This window comes from Argopecten irradians, chromosome 16 (assembly GCF_041381155.1).
Source record: "Argopecten irradians isolate NY chromosome 16, Ai_NY, whole genome shotgun sequence".
Classification (NCBI taxonomy): Eukaryota; Metazoa; Mollusca; class Bivalvia; order Pectinida; family Pectinidae; genus Argopecten; species Argopecten irradians.
In genome coordinates, this window is record NC_091149.1 from 12,055,606 (window position 1) to 12,072,568 (window position 16,963).

Here is a 16,963-nt window from a genome sequence, read left to right on the forward strand (position 1 = left end):
ATTTCAAAAAATGATATAAAAGTGCATATTTTGGTGTAGATTTGGTTTTTGTGATCACTTTTCTATCTTGTTTCAAGTATAGTTCAGGATTTACTGTAATTTTATAATTGATACGGGGATTTATATGTGGTATTATGTAAAGGTCTTGTTTACATGTATTTGATAAATGTTCGATGTTATCAAAAGGCGCAATATTGGTGTATGTTCATGGGATGGGTTCTTATTATTTTGTTTTATCTATTCAAACAAATAACCATTTGACATTTTTGTAATAAAAATGAAGTTGAATTGTACGCCGTATAATATTTACTTTCAATCACGATTTTTGTTATTATTGCTTTACACACTTAGGACATCCATATACGTCATTGACGCAGAGCTAAATACTACATTGTACTATGAAGCATACGTGTACATACGGAGGGGAGAAAGGATGAACAGCAAATCAATAATAATGTTTTCATTTTATGTCATATACATCAGCATCACTGTTGTTTTCTTCAATAAGTTTTCACTATCGCCCCATTTTGATAGTATCCCCGTTTATATGAATTGAAAAAGAAATTTAAAATTAATCTGTAGCTTCTGGCTGAAAAATCATTTTTTTTCTTAATCTGTTGAATGCAACCTGTTATATGTTAAAATCCTTATCTAGCATAATCATATTTATAAAGATGATAAAGATGACAAAAAAGTTTTGAAAAGACATTTCTGTTGATTTAAAGAAATAAGACTATAAATAGACCGAAAATTAGTCAATAAAATGTGTCTCAATGGTTCTTATTATAGAAATCAGAACGCATTGGTTAATAGTAGATAACGTTAATGTAATGCTCGGTTATATCAGTTGGGGGAAAATGCTTTTTTTATGATAATAGACCAGGATGTAAGTTCAGCCTCACAGCTCCTCATTATAGAACAGCGTATATTGGGTCATATTTACGTGAAAAAATATGGTATATAGACGTCCGATTTATAATTTAGTATATATTGCGTATATTGGGTCATATTTACGTGAACAAATATGGTACATGTATATGGACGAGAAACATATCACACAAATAGACGTCCGATCTATAATTTAGATATTGCACAATTTCCAATGGCTGGTGATGAACTATACACTGTGATAATTTATACACGGGTTTGTTTCCTATCACCCAAACATCTAGACAGCAAATGTGTAAATGATGACAGTCATTCAGGTTTGGATTCAAGTCAGTGTACACCAAGGAGTGTTGATGAAGTTATAACTATCAGATACCGCCGCAAATTCTGTCTGCGCTCTAGTTACCGTGCAGACATTCAATTCTGCCGATCAATTGATATTTAAATTACTTATTTAATTTAGTTTGACATATATCAGAAACGTTTGCTAAAGTACATTAAGAATTTTAGATAACATAATTCACTGCTATATTTTCGAGTTAATCATTTCGCATTTTTTACTGTCGAGCTATTATTCGCAAAAACAAACAAACAAATAAACAAACAAACGCAAAAACAAAGAAAAAGACACAAAATAAAAATACATTGATCTGAGATTAATTATACATGGCATCGTTATATCTCAAGGACACAGATGTTTCCTTAATCTATGATGTCAATTATGAACTGTGTGAACTATCAATTATGAACTATTGTGAACATTTATAAGAATGAGTGAGGCCCTACTAAAGCGTTATGAATGAACATCAAATTCACTTTAACATTATTTATAAGAAAGTACGTATTTTTAGCGGCAGTCGTATCAATTTGATACATTTTAGTATCTGGCCCCGATATCTCTAGATAAACACACCGACTGAAGTCAAAATTTAAGTCACCTATTTTGACTTCAGTTCGATTCGAGAAAGCGGGATCAAGATCTCATTATAAGCTCATTTAAAGAGAGAACGTCTGAAGGGAAAACCTCAAATTACCAAGGATTCATTGCCTTAATCCCGCGTAATATATTTTCTGGGAGGGGATTAATTTCACACAACCTCTATATGTACGTGTTTATGAGGACAGCCAGATATAAAAGCATGTTGTACATAGATGGTCGATTAACCTTCAATTTAGGAATAAATTTGAAATTGACAAATGCGGTCCGGACTGAAGGACGGTTGAGTTTCTGATTGGACGAGCAATGTGAATCCTTGTCGTAGACGATCGCATCTAAAACATATTTCTTGGCGACGTGCTGGGCGGAGCTTTCCGGGAGAAAATATCGCTAAATAAAATTAATAATATAACAAGTGGGTATAAATGATAAAATACATTCCAAGCTATTGTTGCAGTAGGTGTAACGACCGAGCATTTGATTAGCGTTACTGACGGGTTTTCATTTTGAAATATCGCTTTCTATACTCCTCATCGTGTCGGCTCTGAAATTATCCTAAACTCTCATACACGTAGTGTAGCGAGGCGGGAGGCTATTGAGCAGAAATTGCTAAATACTCGTAAAAAGTGTTATTTAATGACAGAAACACGCAGTTTATGAAGCCCTGCGGTTATCAAATTGTAATCAACGCGGTGAATCATCAATGTAAGCTATATAAATACAGGGCTATATACCTGGTACTTTAGAAATACAATTTTACGCCGTAGGTGGGAGAAAATGACGATGTCGTCCATGACTTGTGACTTGTGTCCTAAACGACAACATCCCACTGACTCCCATTCAGCCATATATCACTATATAGGTGGCTTTTCATGAATGACTCCATGAAATACCGACATTTACATAGATCAGAAGTCCACATGTCCGCCAAACGATAATCAACACATCATGCTCGCAATAAAAGCTAATGTTAACTACTTTCGTTTTGCGAGATGCAAATCTTTGCGGAACTTCGCGACAGATCGATTTAATATGTTTTGCGAATTATCTATAAAACGCATATATGAATGCACAATCATCTGTAGGAGTTTTTTTTATCGCGAATTTATGCATTAGAAGACATGTGCAAAATAAGGTAAATGCGAAACATAATATATGCGTAAATAGAATGGTTTACATTCATCAAGACAGATTGTTGTTGGCAAAGACGACAACAAAGTTGTGCTTGAATATTGCTAGTAGTTGTTAATTCGATTAACAATCATCTGACGACCCAAATCATTATTACTATTATTCCACATACGCAGATGTTAATTGCCGCTAAATAGATTTGTATGTATGGAAACGAGAAAATAACTTCACACAGTGCGAGGAAGACCTACAAAATACAATGTGACTTACACTGATTTATCTTAAAAGTGATATTTTCGTTCCAATTAAAAAACCAAATAGATTAAAACAGGGGCTCTTTGTTACTATTTCTTATTTTCGAATTATATATTGAAGGAATCATAACATAATGACTTGATGAACATTTTGACATATTTCTCAAGAACATTAACTATAAGGAAGAACAGGTTATAAAGGTAAATATGGGTACTGTATCTATTGAATGAGTTCCATTATGTGACCGCCCTGGCCGATTGTGCACTAGTCATGGTCAATCAGTAATTGTATTGGTGTATCACCAGTGTTCGAACATGTAGCAGCATACAACACAGTTAGTATGTATAAGACTGCATTAGGTGACATTTCGTCATTCAAGAACACGTCAAACATGTTACGGAGAATATATTGATAATAAATCAGTTAAAAATAGTTAGAAAACTAGGTCAATGACCAGTGATGTAAAGAAAATACCTTCAAATATTAAAATCCTAATAAGTCGGGTTGGGCTTGTTTTTAAAAGAAATTTATATAATGTAGGATTTTAACCTTATCAACTGCAGTTAAACAATCCATAGCGACTAGATAATAAAATCACCTGCTCAATATGAACAATTTCTGAGTGTCCAAAATGTCTATTTATAACATAGTTTGACCTGCACATAAAATTTGGCTTAAAAACACTTGGTCCAGTGGGTACTTTTTATGGACAGGTTTGACTATACCCTCGACAGATCATGGTTCTTACCAGATTGAAGTCAGTCCTGGGGACAGGAATTAAACAGTTGTACTATCGGGGTGACCAGGTCGTGCATGCAATCACCTTTAATTAGTTTTTACACGGGATCCTCTGCGTTATCTAAATTACACCTGTATGTTATCGCCAAAATGTACGACTATAATACACAATACACTTAACCCCCCTCTATCATTGAGTCTGCAATAAAAAACATAGGTTATAATTAATGGGGTTAAAGAAAAAAAATCTGCATTATCGAACACTTGTCAATCTAAGCCATGATGTATTGGTCGTGTCAATAACTACGCCTGACCTGTGGCCGATCGCTATTTTTATATCCCAATTAACACATAATTCCCACGTAATTACCAAGGGTACAACTGTACAAATAGTTTATGGTTTCTTCCACAAGAGTTCAAAAGAACAAATCATCGATACCCGTTATTGTCCTGTGCATGTTATTCTCGTGTACACCAACTCAACCGCAGTTTCCCATGACATGTTTTGTGCGAAAATGCATGCATCGATTATGCATGTTTTCTTAGGAAAAACAAAATCATGTATGTTATCATTCTATTAAAGTTCTGCTGTTCTTGAATCCCATTGCCTTAACAGTAAGATCAACATCCCAAATTAGATTTACAGGTTTAAAAATGCTTTCATGAATTTGAGAAAAACAAAATTATCAACTTTTTATCATTTATCATTGTTATGCATAACAACAAGTTTAAGTGTCAATAACATCAAAGAAATGCAATAAGTGAATAACTAGCCATAGTTTGAAGACAAATGTAACAAGCCATATGATTACTAAATAGTAAAATCAATTATAGAGATATGTAAAATTATAAAGATACGTAAAATCATCTTTCCAATCAATGAAACAGATAGGTAAAAACATCTGTAGAATTAATGAAACTGATATGAAAAATCATCTGTCAAATCAATGAAACAAATATATATAATTATCTATAAGACTCGACATCAACTTTTCCTTTCACTTTTTACAAACAGACAGATGCGTTAAAATGTGTTCGATATTTACTTTTCGATGACATTTCGTTTAGGTCAAAGCTAACGGAGACTGGTAGACTATAATCATATCAATGTATCTCCATTGAGTTGCCGGGAGAAAGGATTTGTCCTTGCATGGCCACATTCCGAGGTGTCACTACACGGGAATATAGCTGCAGGTTTAGCTGACCACTCCATCTTTATACTTACTCATTTAACATAATTGATCGTATCGCTGGTGTGGACCCTTGTTTCATCGTCGTTTTCGTTTATGAAACGTGTCGATGACATTTCTGGTACACAATGACCTTTTGTTTGTAAACATTGAAGACCACCTATGTTCCTCTAGACGATGGGTACGAGATAGAGTACATGATATCATACTATTTTTATTTTATTTATAACAAAGGATCGAAGATGTATATGCAGAATCCTTGAAAATGACAAGTTTAATAGAACCATTTAATTTGAAAACGTTCATTTGACCAAGGGTATCTGACAGTTAAGTCTTTATCAAATATATGAATATTTTTCCATTTTAAATTTAAAATTCTGTCACTTCATCTGTACTTTCATTTAGTCCAAATGATCAAATGTAGGTCACGGTGATAACTGGCATGCAACTCTAGGTCACAGTGACACCCGTCATACAGATCTAGGTCACAACAAATACCAGCATACACATCTAGGTCACAGCGACACCAGCTGTAGAAATCTAGGCAACATCCCGGATAAATTTACAAAATCAGACTAGTTTATGGATAATTCAGTTACATATTGTTAGCGCTTTGTCGTCTAATATCACTTCAGAAGGGTATCTATGTGAATATCTTGATTGTGGAAGTTTTCAAATAAGACTGTTTTTGTCTCATGTCTTCATGCGAGAGCGGAAAATCTATAAACCATACAGTAGCCGTAAAGCCCACACTACCACGTCACATTATAGATATTAAAAGATAAGTAATGATTACAGGCGTCAGCAAAGACATCATATTTAGTTCTTTGGTTCTAACTCTCTACACTGGTCATACAAGTTACAATATATAACCTTATCAATATACTTAATTAATATACCTTGGTCCATAATAACTTAAACATGAAGCCAAATCACTCTCCTTGAGTGACGAGATAACTGGACCAAGTCTGTTTTTGTTGTCTGTCTGTCTGTCTGTCTGTCTGTCAATCTGTCTGTCTGTCATGATGTCCTTACTATAAATATGTCTACTGTGTCTGTCGGTTCGATACACATGAGTGACTTTTAGACGGTTGGCGATAACATGTACTTTGGGTGTTTTATGTAATACGTTTATTATCTTTTGATTATCGACTTTGTGATCGATTTTGGCACCAATCAATTTGGCAGAGCTGTTCTGCGCTCTACTATGTAAGCATTCGAGTCAGTGTGTCTTCTTTTAATAAAACATCAACATATCATCGATCTGATTAAGGGGCATTAGACTACTAATTACATCGTCAAAGAGCATACATGACAGGAACATATGTCAAACTTTTATGTATTGTTAGCTTGACGCATGTGCCATTGACATATTGTCAGTGTCAGTTTGACAGGAAGTATTCGTAAAAATACAATAATTTCTACATCGATATAATACGCAAACTCCATGGACAATTGTTGATTTCGTTCATATTATGCAAATAAAGACCGATTTGTAGTAAAGTTACTCTGTAGGATGGCAATTCTTTTGTTAAACATCTTAAGAACATGGCGCGTGCCTTCATTCATAAATTACGGAGTAGGTCAGAATTTAATCTAATTAGATAAAGCGGATGATATGGCGTTGTAACCTGGGTATTTGTACCTGTAGACATACATTACCTGGGATGTCGTCATAGCCATTGTTTGCTACTGTCAAGGTTTGATATATGTAACCCTAACGCTAAGTACATATAAATAGTATTGTCTTGTTTGAAAACAACCATTAAAATTATTAAGCATTGCACGATTTTCATGTAAACTTGTTTTGATGATAAGGTACGATTATTGAAAATAAAAAATAACCCTAAAATATAAATAAATAATATGTAATATGTCAATATTGACACTTAGCGGTTACATTTATTATGGCCTTTTAGCTGTCAATTAACAGTCTTACAAGTTACTTAAACTTACTTTTTTATTTCTAACTATAGCTCAATGACATCAAAATCAGAGCGTGCTGTTGGATATGGATATTATTCCACACTTGTGAGTTATGTGTAAAAGCTAATTGTTGATAAACACCTGCAATGTTTAATTTGTGGTCTGAGAGTTGAATTTTGTAGTTGCATATTCAAATATTCAAATTTTGATTTTTATCGCCAATTAAACAAAAAAACCTTTGTTTGATTTTTTTTTTCAATTTATGACACCGATATTACTGACCAATCACAAATGAGGTGACAAATTGATGTCATCTTTAAACCTATGGAATACCCTGATACAAGTACAGATTATAAGACATGATATGTGTCAAACACTTTGTGTTGGAGAGGTCAGAAAAGGCGACATGTTGTCGTTATCGATTTGATCTAAATAGTGAATATATAAATATATGTGTCCGTGCTGGTGGTCAATTGATACATACTTTAACGGAAAGGTCATCGAATGGCCAAACTGTCCGCTGGGGTCATTCAATCAGGTTCCTAACAAGCTACAACTAGTCGACGTAGGTGTGAAAGTATTTGTGGTTTATTCGTAAAAATCTACTTATTAGAAATATAAAGTATATTCATTCGAAATTCAACGAGATAGAACAAATATGCGCTTTATTGCGCCTACTAAAAACATATTGTCACATAAAATAACAGAAATATGTACTAAACTATATATATCACTAATACTCTATAGTTAACTCATAACACAATGAGAGGATGACTTGAAGTGTAAGTTTCAATATGTTTTCTCGTCAAACGCCGTTTAGACGAATATTTGAAAGAAATGGATTGAAAATTATGTTCCCTTTGGAACAGTTTTGCCCAGTTATATATCAGTGTACTTTTGTGTGAAATAACAGTTTCCTACCGTGTCCATGGTTACACGTTGAATGTGGCATTTATTGGATCAAAAATGGCGCTATAGTATGTATACAATTTGTGATATATAACTAACGTAGAACGATTCACGACTACATATAATGGGTTAAAGTAACGAGTCGACCTTTCAAATGTAAACCAGCGACACCGAGTTAACTTTGTAACTGGGTGTATTTGACTATGGTTCAAAGACTTCTCGTCTACATTAACATATATATCACGTAACTGCCAAACATTACCTACATCTCGAGCAAGGTGTGTTTTAAAGTAAGAAGAAAGGGAAATGGTGGAAATAATAATTATAATTTAATAAAATAATCCATTTATTATATAGTATTGATATATTTTGACCCATTGATTTCGCCAACAGTTTTGTTAATATGTACCTTTTATAATTCCTTTTATTGAATTCGTATTGAAAATGTTGAATGACATTTGTATGAGTGTATAAAAAGGTAGCATAGCCTACCACGCGATGACACAAAGAGAGGCATTCTGTAAACACTTCATTCATAGAATATTAACTACTTCACTGTAGTTTACATAACAGTGTATGCTGTGTGATTGCATCACCATTTGTGGATCTGAACAGTCTGTCGCAGAGTGCGCGTACAATGGGAATAAATAAATATTGTGTAAGAAACAGAATATTATATTTATTTTTGTTTGTTAAAGGTTCTTTTAACAACCAGGGTCAACATAAGAAGCAAAGACGGGCAATAGTGGAGGCGTTTATCATTTTAATAATACTATACATCAATAGTTCCCACTACCGTCATTGCTTGATGCATCAAAATAACAATAAATCAGTATATGTACATAGTTATTGCAAAACACGTAGAGTATATCCTTTATATTAGCTGTTATTTGTGGGAGATGGAAGTCATGGCAAAATTGTCGACACAATTTGACGGTGCTAACTTTATTCAATCAAATTAATTCAAAGGGAAGTAGATTTGTTTCGTTTCAGAGTATGTTTTGTATGCTGAAGACAATGAGAATCGGGCAAGAGGCACCATATCTAAACGCAAACATTCTACCTATAGGGAAGCCGATAGCAGTTGAGTCATTGAATACAATAAGCAGACCCTGAAATTGTAACTGTTCTTTTACTGTAAATCACTTTATTTTCGTGAACATAAATTTTCGCATAATTGTGAGAGAAAGCTCGACCGCGAATTCAAACATTTCGCAAATAGTTTCTAAAATTACTGAAGAATTTACTACTGGCAGTAAAAGCCCTTGATAGTGAAATTATATGTGCTTGTGAATATGTTGAAATAATACCAACGCCAAAATGTTGTAAACTCAAAAATAAAGTGATTTCCTGTATATCAGCAGCACTGTACTCCACGTTACATGAATGTCACGTACCTTTCTGTAGAATCTTCCCGAAGATAGGACCGCCATTACCGACATCCATCGTCGGACAATTCCAGCGACGATTTCGAAACTGATATTTACATTCCTCGATGGCCATCCTCGCACCTGCCATCAGAGCTAAGATTGTTCCGGGGTTCTTGGTAACGAGTCGTCGCTGTCTTTTCGTCAGAGGCAGAAGGCTTGGACTGTTGTATAACTGTGTGTTTGAGTGGAGATCGTTGGAGGGTTGACCAATGTTGGCTAAGGTCCTGTAATGACCAAAAATGAAATTTTCTTCGTGTATGGTAATAATGATGCACAGTTTTGGTCAAATAAAGTTTTCTGGCAACATCAGAGATAGTTTTTTTATTAACCACTAAATTAACGGAAAACAATACCTTTTAAGGACCGTCAAAGTAAAGATAATGGTTTATTATTTATGTAATATTATCTGACGTGAACTAATTATGGAACATTCAATGTTAAAAAAATGACAAAACGCGGTAATGATAAAACATAAAGTTAAGCTTTTGTTTAAATGATTTGATGATGCTTTTTAACTGATTTCATACAATTAAACAGTTAAGTTCATCATTTGGTGGTAATTATTTTAATGGGCAAGCATGCTATGTATATTACTTTAACAAATATTATTTACCCCAAAATTCAGTTTTTAAGTCCTGTTGCAAATTTTTCTTTTGCTTTTTAGCAAAATTTTCTTTTAGCTTTTTTGGCAATGCCTTAATTAATTTTTCATTAATATGCCCTTAGTTAATTTTACTTTCCGCCTCGGAAAATACTTGGTATATCCATCAACCCTATGCTTTAACTATATAATAACAGACATGAAAAATACAGTAAGAGCAAAATAGATTTTTCATGTCTAAAAATGATACGGCGCCTGATTCGATCAAGTATACCATCTGAATTTATGAGAGTATATAAAGAAGCGTTGTTAAAAGATTCCCCGTCTCTGGTTAATCAATCGATTCACCGGAAGTCGTAATTAATAAACCGGAAGTAGCATATATGTAAATTAAGTGAAATACATTTTCAAACCTATTCTCCTTCACCATATCATGTAAACAACGTGATGTGCCACTTGATGAAGTGTGAATTGACATCGAGTACCAAATTAAGGGAACTGCTATGTACTAATCAGATCACACCAGGCCAGTGTTAGACAGTTTTCGGCCCACAGTACTCTCATCAAAACACATGCTTTTAGTCCTCTCTTCTACAGTTAATTGAGTTCCCCTACCACGGCCGCGTACACCAGCCAGCACATGTAGTTTCACCTTTTACCTCCCCTTTGAAGCTCTAGATAAATTTCCAACTTTGAATTTGTATCATCAAAGCGCGGTAATTTAGACATGAAACAAGCGTATGCACAGGAGCCGCACAACCTAAATACTCCGATATATCATCTAGTCTTACATGTTTCCCCATTCGAATTAAATTATCTGAAGACTTCACCTTCCAGTGTGTTTTGATATGCAGAACATTTATGTGTAATACATGTTATGGTGGAGCGGGATCGCCACGTGCTCAGAACACTTAACTCGCGTCAATGCCGGTGTTGACACTGTGGTAGCGGTGCGTTCGTTTGAAAATATTATTTTCGTTCCATAAAATTTGAAAGTTGAAGTAAGTTTCTTGGCAGTCTACCAGTCCCATATAAGATGTAACGGAACACTGATATAATGTTGTGGATGTATGAGAACTGGGGAAATACACATTTCCTGACGAATGCCTCGACCAGGAATCGAACCTTGGTCTCCGGCGTGATATACCAAAGGCTTTACCTACTGAGCCAAAGTAGGTCCGTCAGGTGCGTGACAAGCTATATCGCCAAGCTCCTTTAACGATGTTACAAAGATATTCAACTAGCCGCTTCTCTTATTTAACTCATTTAGGAAAGAATAAAATGAAAATGTTAAGTTTTTATTGTTCGAGGTGATTTGGATTCTGATTCCATCCAGCGGGCATATCACATGTACAGCTGTAACGCATTTGTGATAGATAAGGAATTGATAATTCTAATTTATTTAATTTAGTGTATCACAATGGAGTTGGGTAAAGCGCATCTACGTCTATATTGGCCACATGGTGAAATATAACGTACTTCTTCATAAACTGTATAAAGAATTTCTGTTTTTATATACCCGTTATTTGGTGAGACTCGAGACTATCGTATATCACATATTAAGTATCCTCTTGTGTAAATTGAACTATGGTGGTCGAGTGGTCAAGATGTCCCGAGAAATTACCAAAAGCCTTCCACATGGATCGCGAGTTCGAATCCCATATGGGGATGTTGCCAGGTACACATGTACTTACCGCTTGTGTGATTTTTCTACGGGTAATCGGAATTTTCCAATCATCTAAAACTAGCATCTCCTTAAATGGCCCTGGCTGTTAATAGGACGTTAAACTTATATAACCCAAACCATGATTTTTCTCCGGGAACTTTATATTTGCTCACCATCTAAACCTGGCGCGTCCTTAAATGACCCTGGCTGTTAATAGGACGTTAAATAAACCAAACCTAGCGCAAATTTCTAATTTTACAGTATTTAGACAAATTTAACAAAACCCAAACCGTGATTTTTCTCCGGGAAATTCAGGTTTTCTCGCCATCTAAACCTGGATCATCCTTAAATGACCCTAGCTATAAACAGGACGTTAAATTGATAAAACCCAAACCCGGGTTTTTCGCCGGGAACTGCAGAGTTTCCCTCACCATCTAAACCTGGCACGTCCTTAAATGACCCTGGCTGTTAATAGGACGTTAAATAAACCAAACCTAGCGCAAATTTCTAACTTTACAGTATTTAGACAAGAATATATTTTGCTGTAATCCTTGATAACGTTGAAGGTTAGTGTAACGAAGCAAAACCTTACTATTCCCCACAGCCTTTGGGTCACAAGCGTGCGTCCTAAAGCAACATTAGCTTCCATGTCAAGTCTATGCATCCTAACATCACAGGTGAGATCAACCCGATAACCAGACATTACCCGTGTAGTCGATCAGGCTTGAGAACTACCACCATCAAACAAAACAGGCTATGGGGCCCAGAAACAATTCGACAGTTGCTGTCTTTCATTGTGGCCAAAATAGCTAAGAGAAAATTCGAAGAACGTGTCTCAATTATCGTATTTTTCTTATCAAGCCTTTTTGGTAAGGTTTTATTATCAAATCGTAAGTGTTAACTAGTGGGGCTTGATAAGCCTACAGGGCGGGTGTTGTTACAAGGAAGACGGGAAGGAGAGCGACGCCATGGCTTCTTATTTCTGAGGTAGCATTGACGTCATCAGAGAAATTGTATTTCGCCAAAATTTTACAAAAGGAAAATCATATTGTTATTGTTGATTTATATCTCCATTCGGGATAAATTCATTATAAATTATATCTCTATGACCTAAATAAATGTCGATCTAAACGACCATGATGCCATTTGCTTTATTGTCCACATAAGGAGAACGAAGCTATTGACTACCATCCGAGTAAACGAGTAAATGTTTACGTAGATGATCCTGGGAAAGCCTACTGACCAAGTCATTGATGTACAGACTAACACGTTGAGGCAACCATCGACATTCGATTCCTTGCTGTTGTCTTTAGGTTTCAAGGTCTACTGATCGACAGAATTTTAGAGAAAGGTTAATTTCCAAACAGAGCGAATATTTCAGATAACAAGCCATCAACACCGTAATATGTCGCTTACATGTTCGCGTTACATTTAGCTCTCTCATTTAAGGTACGATTAAAATAAGTTGCAAGCATCAATTTTGATCATTTTATCTAATTAAGTCTATCCACATGCATCCTTATAATAATTAGTTACAGGAAACTGATTTCACAATTGTATCGAAAAATAGTTTTAACGCAAAGATGTAAACGCGAAATCGAAGTGACTTATATCATACAGTGAGGAATCGTTCAAGGTGTCAAGATTTTATCCTTTTCCTTCATTTTGCATTGACCAAACCATCGGATAAGCTGCGAATTTATCATGTACCATAACCCGAACACACAATTATAGCAGATTACAAAAGAAAAGATACAAATACGGAAACTGAATTTTAATTGCTAAAAAATATCGCATCTATTTTTTCATTAATTGGTCATCACTTCCATGCTATTAACTTGTTTTTTATACCTGACTATACCTTGATTTTTTCAAATAACGATTACCATTGGAAATAGAGAGCACAGGTTTGAAAGTATAGACTAGATAGACCTCCAGGAGGACAACTATCAATCGGCGATCGGTAGTGGGCAATTTGTCATTGGACTTTGGGGCAAGACAGCAACTGGGTGATGAGCTCTACTTCAAAGACAGTGTAGCAGATCTTGTCTTATGGCATGGTGGCATCTAAATATATTTCTACGTAGAACATGACTTTCTATCACATTAATCACTAAGAAACCACTGAAAGATATTCCACTAAAATGCGTCTGCCATTTTCTAGAAAAAATGCACTATTTAGCGGAGACATGGCCAATTCTTCATGTTGTTCAACCTTGATGATTAAGTGTTTGTAAAACGATTTACCACCACATATAGCCAATGTTGCATGGCCTCAAGTGTAGTGTGGTAGGTTTCTGGAACACTATATTCTATTAAGCAAAAACAATGGTCGTCTGCTTTGTAGTTGTATATTTCTCAAGTACAGTGCCTGCCGACAACAATCTCACACAGCAACAACCATCCCCCACACACAAACTCGATCATTATAGTACTGCAAATCATTTTAGTTTTGTCGAGATTCTAATTTTCGAGTAATGTCGGTGGAGAAGTCGAACAGGAACTCACAAGTCAAAACTGGGCGAAAGAAATTATAAATGAACCCACGGACAGTAGCCCCTGGCCGATACTCAACTTCAGTAACTTCATTATGTAACTCAATATGATCTTAACTAGACGATATGAATTTAAGTACAACTTAAATGTATATAGCATAACCCGACCGATTTAAAACTTCAAATAGTTTATTATATAACTTAAGTAAAAATGATTTAGTCAGTTTTTGACTTTGTTTTGTTACATGTCGGTGCCTTATTTTAACGTCTATATCGGTCCACTACCGTAATTATCCATATGATCCGTAATTATCAAGTATGTTGCTTACTAAACTTCGACATCTTCCTTAAGATCGTGGCTTTTGATCTGATGGGATGTGTTATTTGGGTAGACCAACATGTGTTCTGCCTGCATACCATTACAAATCGCATCCGCTAGTATCTTTTTAGATGTGCCATCAACTTGTGGAGTAAATTATACTATTCGTGCTTGGCCAGTATACAAACCAGTAAAACATGTAACACATGTAATGATCTTTGAATTTTAAATTTGTTATTTTTTATTTACTCAATGAAGTGAAGAAATAAGGCGAAAAGACGATACACAAACACAAAATTCGTCAGATCTTTACACATCAAAGACGCGAGTCGCCCTTGATGTTGAAGCAAAGTAACACTAAAGCAATGCACACCAAGTCATGAAAGACTTGTGTATGGCGTAATGTTAAAGAGAAATTCCTTTTATCAACTCTTCAGAACAAATGATTGTTTTACAAGTAAATCAAGATAGCGTTGGAAAGACCTCTGGATATCAATGAAACTATAGGCTCCACGCTCTCCAGTTTGATGCATAATTTGCGTTCACAAGAAAGCATCTTGTATGTATAGCACGCTATAGATATAATATATAATGTTAGCTGTCGGTCCTTTAACATTCATTATGTGAAGTTTCATATGTGACATGTCAACAGGGAAGAGCATCTGTGTTTACAAACTTTCATTATCGTCCTGGAACGTAATTGAGTCGAAAAGACGTCTATTACTACTGAACACATAAGTTTTCATCATCTATTAGTTTCATTTTAAAGGGATTTACGGTTATTCATTAAGACCGTTTTGGATTATTACGCAAGTGTAATGTGTTTTGTAGTGTGTTTGCTATCTCATCATGTGGCATATTTTATTCCAAACTGGATATTATATGTAATTTCAGACCAAAAATAGGAAATATCACCGTATGAATCGGATACAAGTTTTTTAACGTAACGACATTACAATTGATATCAAACGTCATGAACATTACCGGAGAGTGAACTAGATTCATACTGTCATGAACAACATTTTGTGTAATTAACAGATAGTTAAAAAATGGATACATACTGTCATGAACAACAACTATGTACAGTTCATCGAATTTTGAACGTGGATTGTTGATTATGTCTCGACTGTATGGGCGTTGGGCTCTCTTGTAAGTATATATAACACCCAATGTTGTACCAACCTCATAGGAAACTAAATATCCTTTAAAGAATTAAACATGAAAGACACTTAACTGAGGTGATTAGCCGTGCTAAATAGTGTTTAAATCTGAGAGAGGGTGAATACCCGTCCTTGTGTATCGCTATATAACGTACCCTAGCAGTTATAAATCTTACACGGGAGAGGGACGTATCAACCAGTTACATATCGACAAATATTTCCAAATAAGAACTATTCTTATGACCTAGCATTATAAATGTGTTCTAATGATTCTCAAAAAAATGGGGATACATGACAAGTTGCTTTGTTCCTGTTGTATAGATAAGCTTAAAAAATCACCAGATTTTTGACACAGATATGCAAAATCTGTTAAAGTGGAAACATAGTTGGCTTGGTTTAGCTATCTAGAGATCTAGATGGCACTAAGACGAGGGACACATTAGCTGGGTAACCGCCTAATTAATAGCCACGGCACAAGATTAGAGGGTGATTAAGGAGATAATACCAAACATTCACCCGAGCTTCCTCAATGACATATTTCTTACGGGGCTAACAAACCTTAATGAATTTCCAGTATTAGTCACCGTAGTAGGTCAAGTAGTAATCAAATTAAGTGTAAATCTGAACACCGAATCATACGGACTAATATCTTTATTTGCAGTTTTTCGTATTTTCATAATCGAACCTTAGGACTGTTTACGGATTTCTAGGCTGATTTTATCAAATAAATATAAACAAATACATTACAGAGTAAATTGTCGTTTGGATGGGCTATGTTGTTTGCATAAATTACAGATTAATTTTGAAATATTTTTCTCTTTTGGTTTTTTACTAATAAAGCAAATATTTCTTTCATATTTTTAACAATGATATTGTTATATAAATGATTTGATTGTGGAAAAATAACACAATACGTATGTAATATATGTACAATATGTATTATTATAAAGATATGGATTAGCTATGATTTAGAAATCATTATACTGGAGAAATATATTTTCAGAAACTTGTGTAAAAATGTATATATAGTTGAATGTTGATATGTTTTGTTTAATCATTTCTCGATTTCAATTTCAATCCGTTTTAGTGATAAGTCAATGAGGTAGGACTCCTCGCATTAAACCTTACCCCGTCCTCGCAATCTCGCTTTCGATTTAAATTGAATTAAAATAACTGGTTTAATGACCGAATTAGTTGAAGGTCCCGGGACCCACCTGCCTGTGAAGGGCGGTACTGGTGTTCACTAATCAATCTACAGAAGGAACTTATCTGTCTAAGTGTTAAGTTGTCACTGAAGGGAGCAGGTCACTCGGTACGA

At 34.8% G+C, this 16,963-nt stretch overlaps 1 protein-coding gene and 1 long non-coding RNA gene across 4 annotated transcripts in view; one reads left to right on the forward strand and one right to left on the reverse strand.

Annotated features, from left to right (window-relative positions):
- LOC138310239 (protein Wnt-1-like) overlaps positions 1-16,963 on the reverse strand; it is a 43,245-nt gene that overhangs the window by 22,596 nt on the left and 3,686 nt on the right. For 2 of the 3 annotated variants that reach the window (XM_069251361.1, XM_069251362.1), the window contains exon 2: positions 9,372-9,628. In XM_069251361.1, the coding sequence (XP_069107462.1) occupies positions 9,372-9,628 (257 nt within the window). Of the gene's footprint in view, positions 1-9,371; positions 9,629-10,408; positions 10,567-16,963 lie in introns of those variants that run through there. The other variant, XM_069251363.1, reaches the window with a different exon arrangement.
- The window catches only part of LOC138310240 (uncharacterized), a 44,497-nt gene continuing 42,577 nt past the window's right edge, over positions 15,044-16,963 (forward strand). The window contains exon 1 of the long non-coding RNA XR_011206379.1: positions 15,044-15,634. This is a non-coding gene — a long non-coding RNA (uncharacterized lncRNA). The remainder of the gene's footprint in view (positions 15,635-16,963) is intronic.